General features: G+C 43.3%; 1 protein-coding gene across 1 annotated transcript in view; it reads right to left on the bottom strand.

Moving 5' to 3' along the window:
• The window catches only part of ALG6 (ALG6 alpha-1,3-glucosyltransferase), a 35,741-nt gene extending 27,273 nt beyond the window's left edge, over nucleotides 1-8,468 (bottom strand). The window contains exons 1-2 of the mRNA XM_081088075.1: nucleotides 8,405-8,468; nucleotides 6,355-6,620 (exon numbers count right to left, since the gene is read on the bottom strand). Coding sequence (XP_080944201.1) covers nucleotides 6,355-6,436 — 82 coding nt within the window. The 5' untranslated portion in view covers nucleotides 6,437-6,620; nucleotides 8,405-8,468. The remainder of the gene's footprint in view (nucleotides 1-6,354; nucleotides 6,621-8,404) is intronic.
• Between the last annotated feature and the right edge of the window lie 8,904 nt (nucleotides 8,469-17,372).

Genomic DNA, 17,372 nt, shown 5'->3' on the forward strand with positions numbered 1-17,372 from the left:
CCCTACTCATACATCAACTTAAATCCAACCTTCAAAAATCATCTTAAGTTCCAAATTCTCCATGAACTCTTCCCTTATAAATTAAAAACATATTGATCATTAATTATTGCCTTCACAATACTTACATTTTCAGTATCATATGACTATACTATTTCCTAATTGCTACCCAAATAAGAATTTTAATTTGTATGATTTTCTAGAGTTCAAAGGAAATATACTGGTAGGCAGATAGTACATACTTCCATTAAAAACTGCCTCAATCAACTGAGGGGGAGAATAACGTACACTTTTTTAAAGAGTAAAATAATTCCCCATTGAATTAATTTTTTTGCTGGTGTATTTTATAGAAGTGAGTGTGTTCTCCTGTTTTTCAGAAATACAGCCATTGTCTATAGGGGAAAAGAGTTGATTTTTTTGTTTGTTTTGTTTTTATTTGCTTATTTGTGGTCCACCGGGATAGTAAAAGTCAGAGAGAATCTAAAGGAATTTCTTATACCTGAAAAAAATCCGGCTTTCTAGATTTTCTGAAATTGCTCTAGTCTAGACTGTGGTCAATGTGGAAGAATTTATTACCATTCTCTAATAAATAGAAGAATGGATAATGACTCTCTTTAGGGTTGAGAAACAAGTTTCTATCCAGAGTCTGACCTACTTCAATAAATTCAGCTGACACTGGCTATGAAATTAGTACTTAAGTTTTTAAAACGGCTAAAGTGCCCTTAAAGCAACCCAGGAGGACAACCCAACTGTACCTATGGGAGCTTCACTTGGGAAGGGCAAAAAGGATTCCTTCCATTGTGATTACTTCCACAAATTCATTTACATGAGATTCAGAATTACATAAAAAAAACACACTAATGTATATTACAAAGCTTCAATTTTATCTCATTCTTAGGAAAATGGGCTTAAGCACCACTTAAATATTCATTTTATAAACTGCTGAATCATTCAAAATAATTTTAGAATTAAAACAAAACACACAAGTAGTTTCTTTAAAAACAATACATACTACTTGCCTTTACATTGAAATTTTAAACATTCTAAGAGAAGAAAATCTGGCTAAAATTTTCCAAAATAAAATCCCCTTTTATATGTTCCTGGTGAGTAAAAAGAAACATTACAAATAGTAAGAAATAAGCTGAGAAAAACTAACCAACTAAACAGAGCACAGACATACTTCAACAATAATTAATATTTTGCAAACAAAATGATTCTTTATAACTTTCTCTTTCTAAACAGCCAATGGAGCTTTGGAAAAAAGATTATTAAAATTGGTTCAAGTGCTGCTATTTGTTCTAAAGACATTGGTAACATTTTAGATCAAAGTGTAAAGGAACTGTAAAACTCTACAAACAATACTAAAATCAGAATTTGTCTCCTCTCCAAGATTTGTTCAAAATCAACAAGCAAAAATAAATAAAAGCAACAAGCAATATTTATTCAATATGTTTGGGTCTATAAAAACTAATTATATAAGCAGCACTTATGTAAAGGGTATATTGTAAATATGTAAGGGGTATACATTTTTTAAAAAAACTTAAATTACAATGTACATAAGTTTCCCTACCCAATATGTACATTTCCAAAAAAGAAGTATAAACTAATACTAAGCTTCTCCATTCCTGTGTTTCCTAATTACAGTCTGAAAACAAGATAAACAATAAGCAAACTAAAATAAGCATGTTAAAAACAAATTATAGCCCCCCCAAAAGTATTGTATTTAATAAAGGGGAAAAAAATCTTAGTACGATCACAGATGTCATACTTATTCATTAATTCTCCCAGCCTCCCATGATACAGAAGTTATTCACATGTGAATGCTAAAGGGACTGATTAGGCGCGAGCCTATGGCAGGCACAGTGCGACCGGGATCAGCGGGAACAGCAGATAGGAGCTGCAGGCGGTGTTGGACTGTGGGCTTCAGCCCAATCCCTGCAGGGCACCCAGAGGGACCCCCCCACCCGTGCACAAATTCATGCACTGGGCCTCTAGTATTCTTTATAATAAAGGGGAGAATCACCACCTACAAATATTCTAATGTGTAAGAACACTACTTTTCTTATATCGTATTCCAAAAGTAATCTTGTTCTACTGACTTTCTTGTGGGACAATTTAAGAGCATAGATGCTAAAATCTAGCAATATACCTTTAAAAAAAAATAAGGTTATATTAATTTCCCCCACTATCCAAAGGTAGAGCATTCCTATGAAAACTTTCATAAGCTGAAATGGTTTAAAGCGAAGCGTATCTATTCCCCACTTTCCAAAAGTTCATGTTACCCCACTTTCCTTTTATAAAAGACCTACATTAGTATGGTAAACACCTTTTTTGGTAAAAGCAAAAATCTTCAGATTTCTTTCAGATAGCGAATACAGGTGCTAATGTGCAAATAGCGTTATTCTAGGAATGCAAGGTTGGTTCAATGCTAGACAGAACAAAAACATACTCAATCATGAATGGAAAGCACCCATTAAAATTAGGAACAAGATAAAGATGCCTGAATCACTACTCTATTCAATATTGTAATAAGGTCTTAACAATAAAAAAATAAGATATTAAAAATATTAAGTAGTAGAAAGTAAGAAATAAAACTGTCATTAGTTCCAGATCATTTTAGTTTTTTTACATAGAAAGATCCTTCAGATAAATTATTAGAATAATAAGAGTTTAGAAATCTGCCAAACATAAGAAGTCAACCACGTATTATACTCCAACAACAAGCATTTAGAAAAGCAACTTTTAAAAAGACCGTATCTGCAATGGTGAGGAAAAAAATATATATGATACCTAGGAACACATCTAAGAAAGGGTATGCAAGACATTTATTTATTCATCTGTTTATTTATTTGATTTTTATAGAGAGAGGAGAAGGGTGAGGGAGAAAGACAGAAAGACACATTGACTTTTTGTTTCACTTATTTATGCATTCACTGGTTGCTTCTTCTATGTGCCCTGACCGGAGACTGAACCTATAACCTTGCCATGCAGGGAGGAGGCTCTAACAAACTGAGCTATCCGGCCAGGGCCAGGATGTATAAGACTCTTACAAAAAAAATTATAAAATTTTATTATTGAAAAGCATTAAAGAAGACTTAAATAAATGGAGAAACATACCATCTTAATGAATTAGAAGCCCCACTATGCTAATGATTGCCAAATCCCCCCTACATTAAACGAAAGTATTGAAGAATGTAATTCCAGTCAAAATCCCAACAGGGTTTTTCACTGGATTTGACAATCTGATTTTTAAAAAGACATATATGTGTATATTAGCTTTCTATTGCTGTATAACGATTAATACAAACTTAGCAGCTTAAAACAATATTCTTTTATAATTTCACAGTTCTGTAGGTCAGATGTCTGTGTGGACTTAACTCAGTTCTCTGCTCAGGGTCTCACAAGACCAAAATAATACATCAACCAGTCTGGACTCTTATCTGAAGGGCAGGGGAAGAATCCACTTCCAAGCTCATTCAGGCTCTCAGCGTCATTCAAGTCCTTTCAGTTACGGGTATGAAGTTCCCTTGCTGGCTGCCAGCTGGGGGCTCCTCTCCGCAACTTAGAGGCCCCTCGTATTCCTTTTCACGTGACTCTCTCCACTATCAAACCAGCAAGCGTCTAGTCCTTATGCTTCCAGTCTCTCTAGAATTCCTTTCTGCCACTAGCTGGAGAAAGTTCTGGGCTTTTAAGGGCTGGTGTGATTACATTGTGCATGCCTAGACAATCCAATGCAGTCTCCCTATCATAAAGGCTACTATGTTATGTAAAAAACATAATCACTCCCAAGTGAGAACTCAGCACGTCCACAAGTTCTGGGGATTAGGGCAGGACATCTTGGAAGAAGGGGGGCATTTTTAGGAAATCTACCTATTATAATAAGAAAGAGCAAAGCCCAGGACATTTAAGACCCTCCTAAAGCAGAACTACCAGGAGGGAGGACAGGCCTCACAACATATCAAGACTTAATGTAAAATTACAATAAGAAGACACCGCAGTATTGAAACAACCAATGGACCAAAATGGAGAAACAGACCCCATGCATATATGGAAAACTAATACAGGACTGGTCATGCAGATGAGTGGGAAGGGATAGGCTAGTCAATGCATGAGTTGGAACAACTGATTATACATATGAAAAAAAATTTTAAACATTATACACAAAATTCAATTCTAAGGAGATAAATAAGGAAGATAAATCTTAAAACTTTTTGTTTGTTTTTTAATATATTTGTATTGATTTCAGAGAGGAAGGGAGAGGCTCAAGAGAAACATCAATGATGAGAGAGAATCATTGATCGGCTGCCTCCTGCATGCCCCACACTGGGGATCGAGCCCGCAACCCGGGCATGTGACGTGACCTGGAATGGAACTGTGACCTCCTGGTACATAGGTCGACACTCAACCACTGAGCCACACTGGCCAGGCAAATCTTAAAACTTTTAGAAGAAAATTTTAGGAAAATATCTTTGTGATCTTCCTAGGAGTAGGGAAGGATTTCTTAAAGATACAAAAAAAGTAAAGCACAGATCACTCAGTCTCTCTCTAATTCTCCCTTCCTCTCTGAAATCAATAAAAAAATATTTTTTTTAAAAAAAAAAAGCACAAATCATAAAGGAAAAAGACTGATAAATTTCATTACCTTAAATCAAAAACTCCTGTACAGCAAAGGTAATATAGTCAATAATATTGTAACAACTATGTATGATGTCAGGTGGGTACTACACTTATCAGGAAAATCACTTTGTAAGTTATATAAATGTCTAACCACTATACTGTCCACCTGAAACTAATACAATATTGAATGTCAACTGTAATTGGAACATTTAAAAGTAAATAAATAGAAATTTCATTGAAAACCTAAAAAAAAAATAAAAAACTTCTGTTCATCAAAAGACATCTTAAAGTGTGAAAACATAAGCCATAAACTAGAAGATATTTGCAACTTGTACAAAGGTTAGCTTCCAGAATATAAAAACACATAAAGAAAAAAAACAACAAAAATATAGACTATATACAAGAATAAAATCTAATAGAAATGTACAGATGACATAAGCAAATATCACAGAAAACACAAAAGGCTAATAATCACAAAAATATACTCAATCTTTCAGAAATGAATTAAATTCAAATTAAATACATTTAGCAATGAAGGAAATTCAAATTAAAACTACAATAAATATCATTTCATACACTGTAGCCTAGCAGACATTCAAAAATTTAATGCTACCAAATGTGAAAGATGTAAAGTCACTGGAATCCTTCCACTTGGAAATTGCCTCAATATCAGAAAGGCGTAGAATGGATGACCTAGATCAAATTCGCTCTGGGAATTGGCATAAATATTTTCTAGTTCATCCTTTGCCCTTGCTTTGCTCTACATCTAAGGTTGGGTGTGAGCTTAGAGAGAAACAAGACAAAAAGGACCTGCCTATTTTGGTTCTAGCCAAGAAAAAAGGAGTCTTGCAACTGGCCCAGACTAGTTCACTAGAAAGCTGCACTGGAGTACGAAGTTTGGAGTCTAACTCTGTGACCAGCTGAAGATGGGTTTATGCGTTCTTGTGCCCCCGCACAAATTCCACCTCTCAAAATTCACCTTTATTTACATAACTAAAATGTACCCAAATACAACTCATCCTTCAAATCTGAACTCAAACGTCATCTCCAAGAAGTCTTCTCTAATGGATCCTGATCATCCACCTCTGTTACCTTTGTACCTCACACAGACTTCTACGTTATAATTATCATGTTGTGTTGTGACCACTTATCTACAAAAATGTGGGCCCTGTGAGTACTGGATATTCATCCTGTATTTCTAGAACTTAGCAAAGTGCCTGGAACATGAGAAGTGCTAAATAAATACTCACAGGGTTAAATTTAATCCCATCTCAATCGCCTGGTCCACACTCCATCAATTCTCCCTCCCTTTCTCTCACATCACTCTCAATCTTCTTCTCCACTCATCTCTTCCTTTCAATCTAATAACATGCCTTCTCTACCCTAAAACAAATGAACAAACAATAAAAACCTCCATAGATAAAAGCCCCCTTGAAGTAATAGCTCATTTCTGTCTTCAAAGTCTAGTACATCAAAGTTTCTCATTTTGTCATCTCCCCAGTTAGAATACATTTTTGTTTTCTCAGGTCACAAAGGCCATGCCTCTATTTAGCTCTTATATAAATTCTTTTTATTAGAATTACATGATTAAATGTATTTTCTTGACCACACCAATAAAACCTGAAATTCTTCTCTATCCCATTCAGGAAAACTATAAACTATCACCAAAAATCAAATAAACAAACGAAAACTCTTCAAAGGAATATTTATCAATTTTTTTAAACAGTAAAAATGTGTTACCTGAATAAGAATTAAGAGATACTGTCCACCGTACTGTTAGTCCTATTAAGACCACAGTTGTCATCAAGTACCATTTCTCCATGTTTCTTCAAATGTAGGGAGGGAAAAAATGGGACCAGTGCCAGAATACTTTTAACAGCTGTCAGTCACTTCTCTTCTTGATCAGAGAATGTTATCAATTCCTTGGAATTAGGAGTTGGAGAGGATTTTAAGTGATGCTTCGTTTCCAAACAAATACTGATTTTTTATGTCTATGAAGAAGTAGCCTGCAGGGGAGGAAAAAAGGATACCAAGATTTAGCTGAGCACAGTACTTGTACTAGTAACAATGAACTCATTAAACCAAATAGGAAGATGAAGAATTGGGTGGTGGGGGTGGGGGCATGAAGGATAGGGGGTAGTTTTAAGTTCCTTATTCCTTAGCCCTCTAATTAGGAAATATACCTCAAAGGTAGCTCTCCCTGTTAAATGGGACTCAATACATCTAAAGATAAAGTAAGGATCTGCCTTTACAAGCAAATATTTCTGAGTGAAAAAAACAACAAAAGAGACATGTTGAAAGAACATTGTTCTGTCTAGAGCAGCGGTTCTCAACCTGTGGGTCGCGACCCCTTTGGGGGTCGAAAGACCCTTTCACAGGGGTTGCCTAAGACCATCGAAAATCACATAAATAATTACATATTGTTGCCGAAACCGGTTTGGCTCAGTGGATAGAGCGTCGGCCTGCGGACTGAAGGGTCCCGGGTTCCATTCCGGTCAGGGGCGTGTGCCAGGGTTTCAGGCACATCCCCAGTGGGAGATGTGCAGGAGGCGGCTGATCGATGTTTCTCTCTCATCGATGTTTCTGACTCTCTATCTCTCTCCCTTCCTCTCTGTAAAAGAATCAATGGAATATATTTTTAAAAAATAAAATAAAATAATAATTACATATTGTTTTTGTGATTAATCACTATGCTTTAATTATGTTCAATTGTAACAATGAAATTGGGGGTCACCACAGCATGAGGAACTGTATTAAAGGGTCAGGGCATTAGGAAGGTTGAGAACCACTGGGCTAGGCGATGATGTTGGGTAGTTTAGGGTATTAAATGTATTTTCAACTTACAATATTTTCAACTTAACTTAGGATGGGTTCAACAATGAATGTAATCTCATCCCATAGGGGGCGGTCCTATATTTTTTTAATATATTTTTATTGATTTCAGAAAGGAAGGTAGATGGAGAGAAACATCAGTGATGAGAATCATTGATCAGCTGTCTCCTGCACGCCCCCAACTGGGGATTGAACCCGGAACTCGGGCATGTGCCCTTGACCAGAATCGAACCCGGGACCCTTCAGTCCATAGCCCCACGCTCTATCCACTGAGCCAAACCGGCTAGGACAGTCCTATATTTGCAGAATGGCGATCTTCACGTGTAAAATGGGGAGGTCCCTAGTTTTCCTGAGCCCTTAATGGTTAAAGATGTTATGTGAGACTCTTCTCCTTGAAGAGTAAAAGGGGCCCTTTATTACTTGCAAAATACAGTAACTTTCTAAACCATCCACTGGGCCAGGAAGTTGCCACGCTGGCGGCTGAGTTTTCGGTCCTGCTTTGCACTAAGAGCGCGTCTGGACTTACGAAAAGCCGGCCGTCCACTTCCCAAGGAAGAATTTGTTCCTTTCGGTCTGCAAGGTCCTTCCCCCAAGGTGCACACAACACCCAGGGAGTGCTGCTATCGCGGGTGAGCACGTCTTGCAAAAGGGACCCCTCCTGACGTCCCCCCGGCTTTCTCCAGCGGGCCAGGCTCTCAGTGTACCACAGGAGCAGGGGGCCACGCCGCTCTAGCCAAGGGGTCCCACCACTGTCACCGCGTCCACACCCACCCACCCCCACGCCCCAGCGCGCCTGCAGGCTAGGCTGCGAGGCCTGGAAGCCCCCTTCTCAGTGAACAGGACCTGGGAGCCGGGCCGCCAGCTGCGCGCAGCTCCGTGCTGGCTCGCGGCGCGGCGCGAGTCCCCAGCCCCTCCCCACCCAGCCGGATGGTGCAGAAGCCCTGGATCCCCGCCTTACCCCGCCGCCCTCCGCAGTTGAGATTCGCGCGTGCTGCGGGTTCCTAGAAGGCGCCTGCGCGCTCGCCCCCGCGGCAGGGTGCCCCTCCGGCTTCCGCCTCGGCCGGCTCGCCCCGCCCGTGCGCCCGGCGCGGGAGCGAGCCCGTCCAGCGCGAGGGGCGGGGCGGGGGAAGGCGCGCAGCGGAGGCGGGGCTAGGGGCGGGGCTAGGAGGCGGGGCTAGGAGACGTGGCACGCGCGGGAGGAACCCGAGAGGCCTGCGGCCCCGGATTACGCAGGGGGCAGGTGGAAAGCCCCTTGCTCTTCTTTCCTGGGATCAGGGCCAAGGCCTGAGCTGCTGCTTAGTCCACACATTCCTGCCAGGGGCGCGTCCTGGCTCGCTTCGCGGAGTGGAGAGCCCTTGGCTGGTTATCTCCGGCCAGTAGGTCTTCCTCTGGGCCTGTGTCCCCAAGAAATCAAAAAGCCACACCGCTTCACGGTCTTCAAGCTAGACCTGCCTGCGAAGAAGAATGTGTTAAGGCTAGGAAGGCACTTCATCTAAGAAACGTTACTCAACGTCCGGCCATTTTCGAGAGCCGGTGGGTTATGCAGAAGAACAGGCCTGCCTTCCAGTAGCCACTACACGTTCCCCATCAGGCGGCCTGGATCACCTTTTCCTGAACTGCCAAAAATAACTACATCCCCTCCTCTGTTCGGAGAGTGCTCTCATTCCTCCCTTCTGAATCTGGCCATTCTGTATGAGCCCACCCCTCTCACTTGGAATCCACAAGTATCAGCAAATGTCTGGCTATGGCTCTGTACTATGCAGGTCCGAACCACTTTCTGGATCTTGGTTTCTTCATCCGTGAAATGAGTGAGTGGGGCTGGGTAAACTTCCTGATCAAAAATTGTATTCTATATTTAAAAGACCATCAGCACTGAAAATATGGATAAAAATGACCAAGCCCCTGCCCTAAAATATTTAATTCTTATCGGGAAGACATTTTCATAAAAGGATAGAAAGCAACAGAAGGGAGCACATGCTAAATGCAGATTATTGTATTTGCATTAAGCACTATCGGAGTTCAGAAAAGACGGTTCACTGTAAACTAAAAACTATCAGGAAATGCTCTCACTGGAGGAGTCGGCTGAGCTTTGAAGGAAAGCCTGGGCTTACATACGCCAAGAGGATGGGAATGGGACTATAGACAAAGAAAATTGGGATTTTGCTATCCTTTGTGGTAGGGAGTCCTGGAACCAATTCCCTGTGTATACCAAGGAATAACTACGTTGTGGAGGAGTCAGAAGTTATGTGCAGATTTTCAACTGTGGGGGGTTAGGTGCCCCTACCTCCAAAGTTGTTTAAAAGTCAACTCTATAGAATGTTCAGGCTTATTTAACCGTGGAATCCTATCCCCACATCCCAACCTTACCTCCCACTTTCCATTCTACAGACTGGTCCATGAAACCCTGTTGGTAATGCTGGTTTGAAACATTGTGTAATTTCCCTAAGAAAAACAGCAAATAAATGTCAGAACTATGATTGAACACAGATTTTAGCCATGTGGTAGGGAGTTAGCCAGATATGCAGAGCAAGGATGATAGGACAGCTACAGAAGGTCACCAGGGTGCTTAGCAACAGACAATTGTAGGGTGGGATCTCATCCCCAGGGTGACCGCTCCTCACTTAGAGATAATGTGGAGGCCTCAGTTGTATTTCAGCTCTAGGCCCAGAACAGCAGCAAAAACAGACGGGACCCGCCACAGCTGTGTGGACTAATGATCTCCTGCCCTGGTGTGAACCCATGAATCAGTGGAGACCCAGACCCTGAAAGGACCCACTGGGAAAACTACTGAATATTCTATTGAGATCTGCCCCTGGAACCTCCCCTAAAGTCTCCACCCTTAAAACCCTTAGAATTGAGAACCCAGCCTGCTCTCCTTCCCAGAAGCACACCATTCCCTTCCCCCTCCCCCTTCCCAACACACTCCCCCCTCCCCTCATGTCACCTTTACCTTCCTCACTTCTAAGCTCCAAAGGTTCTTCCTTTGCCTCTATAACTTGTTTTCTTCTTCTATGAATTACTTCTTCAACCTCTGTGATTTTCTAAATAAATGTTCTCTTATAGTTTGAGTCTTGGCTCTGAATTCTTTCCTTAGCCAGAACTCAAATACCCCGGTTGCTGAACCCAGGTCCAGGCTATCCCACCAGTCTAACTTCCCTCTGCCCCAACAGTTACTTTCATTCATTTTTTATGTCTATGTGAAATTCAGAAGTGCAGAAATTGCACAAAAGACAAAACACTGACATAACGGTCATTAGTATGACTGTGAATTTTGAAAATTAAGTTAATTATACAACAAAATTAAATGGAAAAATAAATCTGTAAAAATCAGTAATAAAATGAAACAAAAGAACTTAAGTGTATATACAGTTGGTGGCTCACTACACAAAGAATAACTGTTCCAAGTGACTTTAAAACAGTAATTTGACGGTAGAACCCCAATAGGAAAAAATGATGTCAGCCTGGCCAGTAGCTCCATTGATTAGAGCATCATCCCCATACGCCAAAGTTGTGGTTTTGATCCCAGTCAGAGCAAATACAAGAATTAACCAATGAAATATAAATAAGTAGAACAACAAATGGATGTTTCTGTCTCAAAAAAAAATCAGTAATTTTTTTAAAAAAATTTAAGTTTTCAAAAAAAGATTTGTTAAAAAATAAACAAAATAATGGTTAGAATCATGTTGTTGATATTAGGATTAGTGCTGTTCTAAGGCTACTGTATGTGTAAAGTGGGATAAAGAAAATGAAGATTTATGTGATATTCAAATTTTATCATCCCTGGTTTTTTGATACCAAGATTCTTGCTATGGAAAAAAATGAGTTAAAGGTTTAAGATAGAAAGAAATTAAGTGTCAGTATGAACTTATGATTTATTTTATTGAATTATTGAAAGGAAAGAAGTGGGGAGGACAAAAGTGGACGGAGGGAAAGAGAGAGGAAGGGGGGAAGGGAGAAAAGGAAGGAATAGAAAGAGAACAATTTCCTAGCTCTTTTTACTGAGAGAACTAAAAGCAAAGACCAACTTAATAACAATGAGCATCCTTCACACACAGATTGTGGTTTTGAAATACTATTCCTATTAAAAGAAACCAGGCATCCTGGTAGAAATAGCTAATTACAGGTTTGGAAAAGAAAATAAATCTGTAATATTTTGTTATACCAGATATCAAGGAAACCTAAAGACTATTAGGGTCAATGTCAAGAAAGAAGGCCCAGGAGCGCCCTGGCTGGTTGCTCAGTGGTTAGAGCATCGGCCCGAGCTCCAAATGGTTCCAAGTTTGATTCCTAGTAAAGGGCATGTACCTAGGTTGCAGGTTTGATCCCCAACCCTGGTCAGGGCGTGTGGGGGAGGCAACCATTTGATGTGTCTCTCTCACGTTGATTTCTCTCTCTCTCTCTCTCTCGCTCTCTCTCTCTCTCTCTCTCTCTTTTTCTCTTTCTCCCCCGCCTCCTTCCCTTCCACTTTCTCTAAAAATCAATGTGGAAAAATATCCTCAGATGAAGATTTTTTTAAAAAGGGGGAGGGGCTTGCCCTAGCTAGTTTGGCTCAGTGGATAGAGCGTCAGCCTGCGGACTGAAGGGTCCCAGGTTTGATTCCAGCCAAGGGCACATGCCTGGGTTTCCGGCTTTATCCCCAGTGGGGGATGTGCAGGAGGCAGCCAATCAATGAGTCTCTCTTATCATTGTTGTTTCCATCTCTCTTTCCCTCTCCCTTCCTCTCTGAAATCAATAAAGATATTTAAAAAATAAAAATATAAAAGGGGGAAGGGCTCAAAAAGAAAGAAATTTTAAGAAAGAACAGGAAAAAAAGGGGGGGGACGGACTCAGGAGCCAACAAAGAGATTCCCGCTGGCCATAGATGAGACACATTGAGCATCAGTAAGCATAATAACTACAATGGGTTGAAACACATCAAATGTGAATTGCCTGTTGAATTGTCTCTTGAATTCTTTGTGAGCTCACAATGATACTTTAGAAAAAAGAAAAAGGAGTAAAAACCACTCATTATTTTGAAATCTGGTAAATAAAGAAAAAGAATCAAGCAGTTATTTTGCCTTTGTTATATAAATTATTCCACCGTGTAGCCAAATATAGTTGATATGGGAAAGTTTCTCTCTACAGAGCAGCTACCCTTCCCAATCCTCCTCACCCTTCCTCTTTCCCTTACCTTTCCTGTCCCTCTCCTTTACAGACACACACAAACACAAATACATGCTGGTCTGAGCACACATGCAGTCCCCCTTATTTCAAAGCACCAATAGCCTTATAGATGAGACAAATTGCCTTTGGGACTTCAGCAGGTAACCTCATATTTAAATGGGACCAAAGTGAAATTAACTGCGCTGTTATCTGCTGTTATCTAAACTGCATTGTTATCTGCTGTGAATAGAGGGATTTAAATTTCTTTGTTGCTTAAAGGAAGCTAATCAAGTTACAAATTACCTATGGGTATATTCATTTATTTAACAAATATTTATTGAATAAACAGCCTGCCCTTAAGGAGTTTATAGACCAATATTATATATAGTCCAGGAGAATATAAATCATTGTTATTTTTACTGTTAGTTTCAGGTGCCACTTGGAATTATTTTTCTACAAATACAGATTTTTAAAACATATATATGTATATGATCTATATATATAAAAGGCTAAAATGCCAAGTGTCTAACCATCTGACTGGTTGCTATGATGCATACTGACCACCAGGGGGCAGAGGCTCAATGCAGGAGCTGCTGAGCTGCAGTGACTTGGCAGCAGTGGTTCTTGGGTGACACACCCCAAAACCAGAGAGGAGGGAGCCCGAATCTTTGTGGGCTCTGGTGAGTCCACCTTTGACTGTGGGTTATGTTGTTGCTGGAGCACTGTTGGCCCGAATCTGGTTTACTGCACACTTGCATTTGCGTTCCATGCCCTGTACAACAGCAACTTTGCAGAGTGCGCTCTCGCACTCCAGGACCCCAGGGGAGCAGATGTTGGAAAACCAGTTTCAACCCGATCCCCACAGGCCAGGCCAAGGGACCCCACCCGCTGGAGGGACCCCGCTCATTCCGCAGATGCCCTTTGAGCCATGGTGACACCCCAGGTGAGGCCGGCTGGGGAGGTACCGTGGGAGGTTGGCTTCAGGGCGTGTCTGGCCCCTCTCCCAAGTCCTGCCCCACCAGCCATCTTCTAATTAATTTCCTTTCAATGTGCACGAATCCATGCACCGGGTCACTAGTATACATATAAAAATAGGTTTGTTTATATGGACCATAAAAGAAATAATACATGTTCCTGCCACATAGTTTAAACAGTGTTATTGTAACAGAATCTAGGAAACAATTCTAAGAACATATATTTATACTTTTATATCTTTATTTCTAGATGCAAATAAGACAGGAAATCTATATAATAAAAGCCTAAGCAACCATTAAGGTGGAATGACTAGAATGACCGGTCGCTATGATACACACTGACCACCAGGGGGCAGACGCTCAATGCAGGAGCTGCCCCCTGGTGGGTCAGTGCACTCCAACAGGGGGAATGCCGCTCAGCCAGAAGCCAGGCTCACAGCTGGTGAGCGCAGCAGCAGTGGCAGGAGTCTCTCCTGCATCCATAACAGCACTAAGAAAGGAGCAGCGAGCTGAGCGGTAAGGAGCAGGCAGGCAGTAAGGAGCGAGGGGTCCCGGACTGCGAGGGGGATGTCCAACTGCCGGCTTAGGCCCAATCCCCACGGGGAGTGGGCCTATGCTGGCAGGCGGACATCCCCTGAGGGGTCCCAGACTGTGAGAGGGTGCAAGCCAGGCTGAGGGACCTCCCCTTAGTGCAGAATTCTGTGCACTTGGGCCTCTAGTCTATATATATCCTATCTAATAAAAGAGAAACATGGTAATTAGCCGTACATCCGCTACCCTTCCCATTGGCTAATCAGGGCGATATGCAAATTAACTGCCAGCCAAGATGACAGCTGGCAGCCAGGCAGCTTGAAGCGAACATGAGGCTTGCTTGCTTCAGTGATGGAGGACTCCAACGTTCCCCGCCTGCTGTTGCCGGCCTCTGAGCTTGCAGTTTGAAACATTGTTACAAATAGAGAATCTAAACAAAACCCCAGAAACCTGCTTTCAGCCAGCCGGGATCTCAGAGCTGGAGTTGAAACAGTGTTTCAATTATAGAACACAAACAAACCAGATACCTGCTTTCAGCAGCCAAGGCCTCAGAGCTGGAGCCAAGCCTCAGAGCTAAAGCTGGCCCAGAATAAAAAAAAAAAAGAAAAAAAGGAGCGGTTGGGAGCTTCAGTCACCCACCAGCCTGAAAACAGCCCTCAGCCCCTCACCCAGGCTGGCCAGGCACCCCAGTGGGGACCCCCACCCTGAAGGGTGTGTGACCAGCTGCAAACAGCCATCATCCCCTCATCCAGGCTGGCCAGGCACCCCAGTGGGGACCCCCACCTTGATCCAGGACACCCTTCAGGGCAAACCAGCCAGCCCCCACCCATGCACCTGGCCCCTATCCTATATAGTAAAAGGGTAATATGCCTCCCAGCACTGGGATCAGCGAAGACACAAGGCCTCCCTGCACCAGGATCAGCGTGACAGGGGGCGGCACCCAAACACTCTGATCGCCCTGCGGCGCTGTGTGTGACGGGGCGGGGCCACAACCTCCCTATCTGCCCTGCTCTGTTTGTGACAGGGGAAGGCGCCCCAACCCCCTGATCAGCCTGCTCTGTGCCTGATAGGGGGGAGCTCCCCACCCCCCTGATCGCCCTTCGGCTCTGTGTGTGACAGGGTGCGGTGCCCCAACTCCCTAATCGGCCCTGCTCTGTGTGTGACAGGGTGCGGCGGCCCAACCCCCCCGCCCCACGGGCCCTGCTCTGTGTGTGATGGGGTAGAGCCATAATCTCCCCACAGGCCCTACCCTGAGTGTGACAGTGGCGGCTCCCCAACCCCCTTATCGGCCCTGCTCTGTGGGTGATAGAGGGCGATGCCCCAACCGCCCCCCACGGGCCCTGCTCTGCATGTGACGGGGTAGAGCCATAACCTCTCCATCGGCCGCGCCCTAAGTGTGACAGGGTACGGAGCCACAACCCCCTGATCGGCCCTGCTCTGTGAGTGACAGGGGGCATTGCCCCAACCCCCTGATCGGCCCTGCTCTGTGTGTGACGGGGTAGAGACATAACCTCCCCATCAGCCCTGCATTTAGTGTGACAGTGGCGGCGCCCCAACCCCCTGATCGGCCCTGCTCTGTGGGTGATAGAGGGCAGCGCCCCAACCCCCTGATCCGCCCTGCTGTGTGTGTGACAGGGGGCGGTGCCCCAACTCCCCTATAGGCCCTACTCTGTGAGTGACAGGGGGAGCTCCCAACCCCGATGGGCCCTGCTCTGTGCGTGACAGGGTACGGCGCCCCAACCCCCCTGATGGGCCCTGCTCTGTGCTTGACAGGGGGTGGCGCTGCAACCTCCCCATTGACCCTGCCTTGAGTGTGACAGGGGGCGGTGCCCCAACTCCCCAATCGGCCCTGCTCTGAGCCTGACCAGGGGCTGCACCTAGGGATTGGGCCTGCCCTCTGCCACCCGGGAGCAGGCCTAAGCCAGCAGGTTGTTATCTCCCGAGGGGTCCCAGACTGCGAGAGGGCACAGGCCGAGCTGAGGGACCCCCTCTCCCCACCGAGTGCACAAATTTTTGTGCACCGGGCCTCTAGTAGATAGATAAAAGCCTAAGCAACTGAACGATTGACTGACCACCAGGGGGCAGATGCTCAACGCAGGAGCTGCCCCCTGGTGGTCAGTGCGCTCCCACAGTGGGAGCGCCACTCAACCAGAAGCCAGGTTCATAGCTGGCAAGCACAGCTATGGCAGCGCGAGCCTCTCCCACCTCCACAGCAGCGCTACAACGGGCAGCAGGCACAGTGGGGCCAGGATGAGTGGGAGTAGCGCCCAGCCCCGGCTCAGGCTCCTCCCCAGCCGCTTGCCGCTTCACGCACTGCTACATCTCTCGCGCAGTCTGATATCCCCCAAGGGGTCCCGGATTACTAGAGGGCGCAGGCCAGGCTGAGGGACCCCACCGGTGCACAAATCCGTGCACTGGGCCTCTAGTATATCTATAAAAGTTCACAGATATAATTTGGTATGGAAGTCTAAGTTTTATAAAATCATACGAATTTAAAACTCTTGTTTTTAAAAGTTATTAAAACATTGGATGGCCTAGCTGGTATGGTTCAGTGGTTGAGGATCATGGTTTGATTCCCGATCAAGGCACATGCCCTGTAGGGGGTGTGCAGGAGGCAGCTGATCAATGATTCTCTCTCATCATTGATATTTCTCTCTCTCTCTCCCTCCCCCTTCCTCTCTGAAATTAATAAAAATATATTGAAGTATATATAGCAGGGGTCCTCAAACTACGGCCCGCGGGCCACTTGCAAATACAAATATTGTATTTGTTCCCGTTTTGTTTTTTTACTTCAAAATAAGATATGTTCAGTGTGCATAGGAATTTGTTCATAGTTTTTTTACAACTATAGTCCGGCCCTCCAACGGTCTGAGGGACAGTGAACTGGCCCCCTGTTTAAAAAGTTTGAGGACCCCTGATATATAGGATGGTGCTTATTTCTTTACTGATAAAAAAAGAGTTCTTTAATGTGCCAATGTAATGTATTCATTGGTTCATGGTCCCCAAATCTCCAAGGAGTATAACAAATCTACATGTCTCTCAGCCCAGGATTTTGAATTTAAATTTAAATGTGTGATATATAACATAGCCCAACATATTTTGGAGAATTACAAACATCTATAATTTCCAATAAATGAGTAACACTACTGGGTCAGTATTTAAGTAGATTTGTAAATGTGATAATACAAATGCTACTTTATTACTTTAGCTCCAGTATCTTTCACAACTGAGTGGATTGTCACACTCTATTATGTGACACACAGATCCATTGGCTAGAGC

The sequence above is a fragment of the Myotis nattereri genome (genome assembly GCF_964212035.1).
Source record: "Myotis nattereri genome assembly, chromosome: 3".
Lineage (NCBI taxonomy): Eukaryota > Metazoa > Chordata > Mammalia > Chiroptera > Vespertilionidae > Myotis > Myotis nattereri.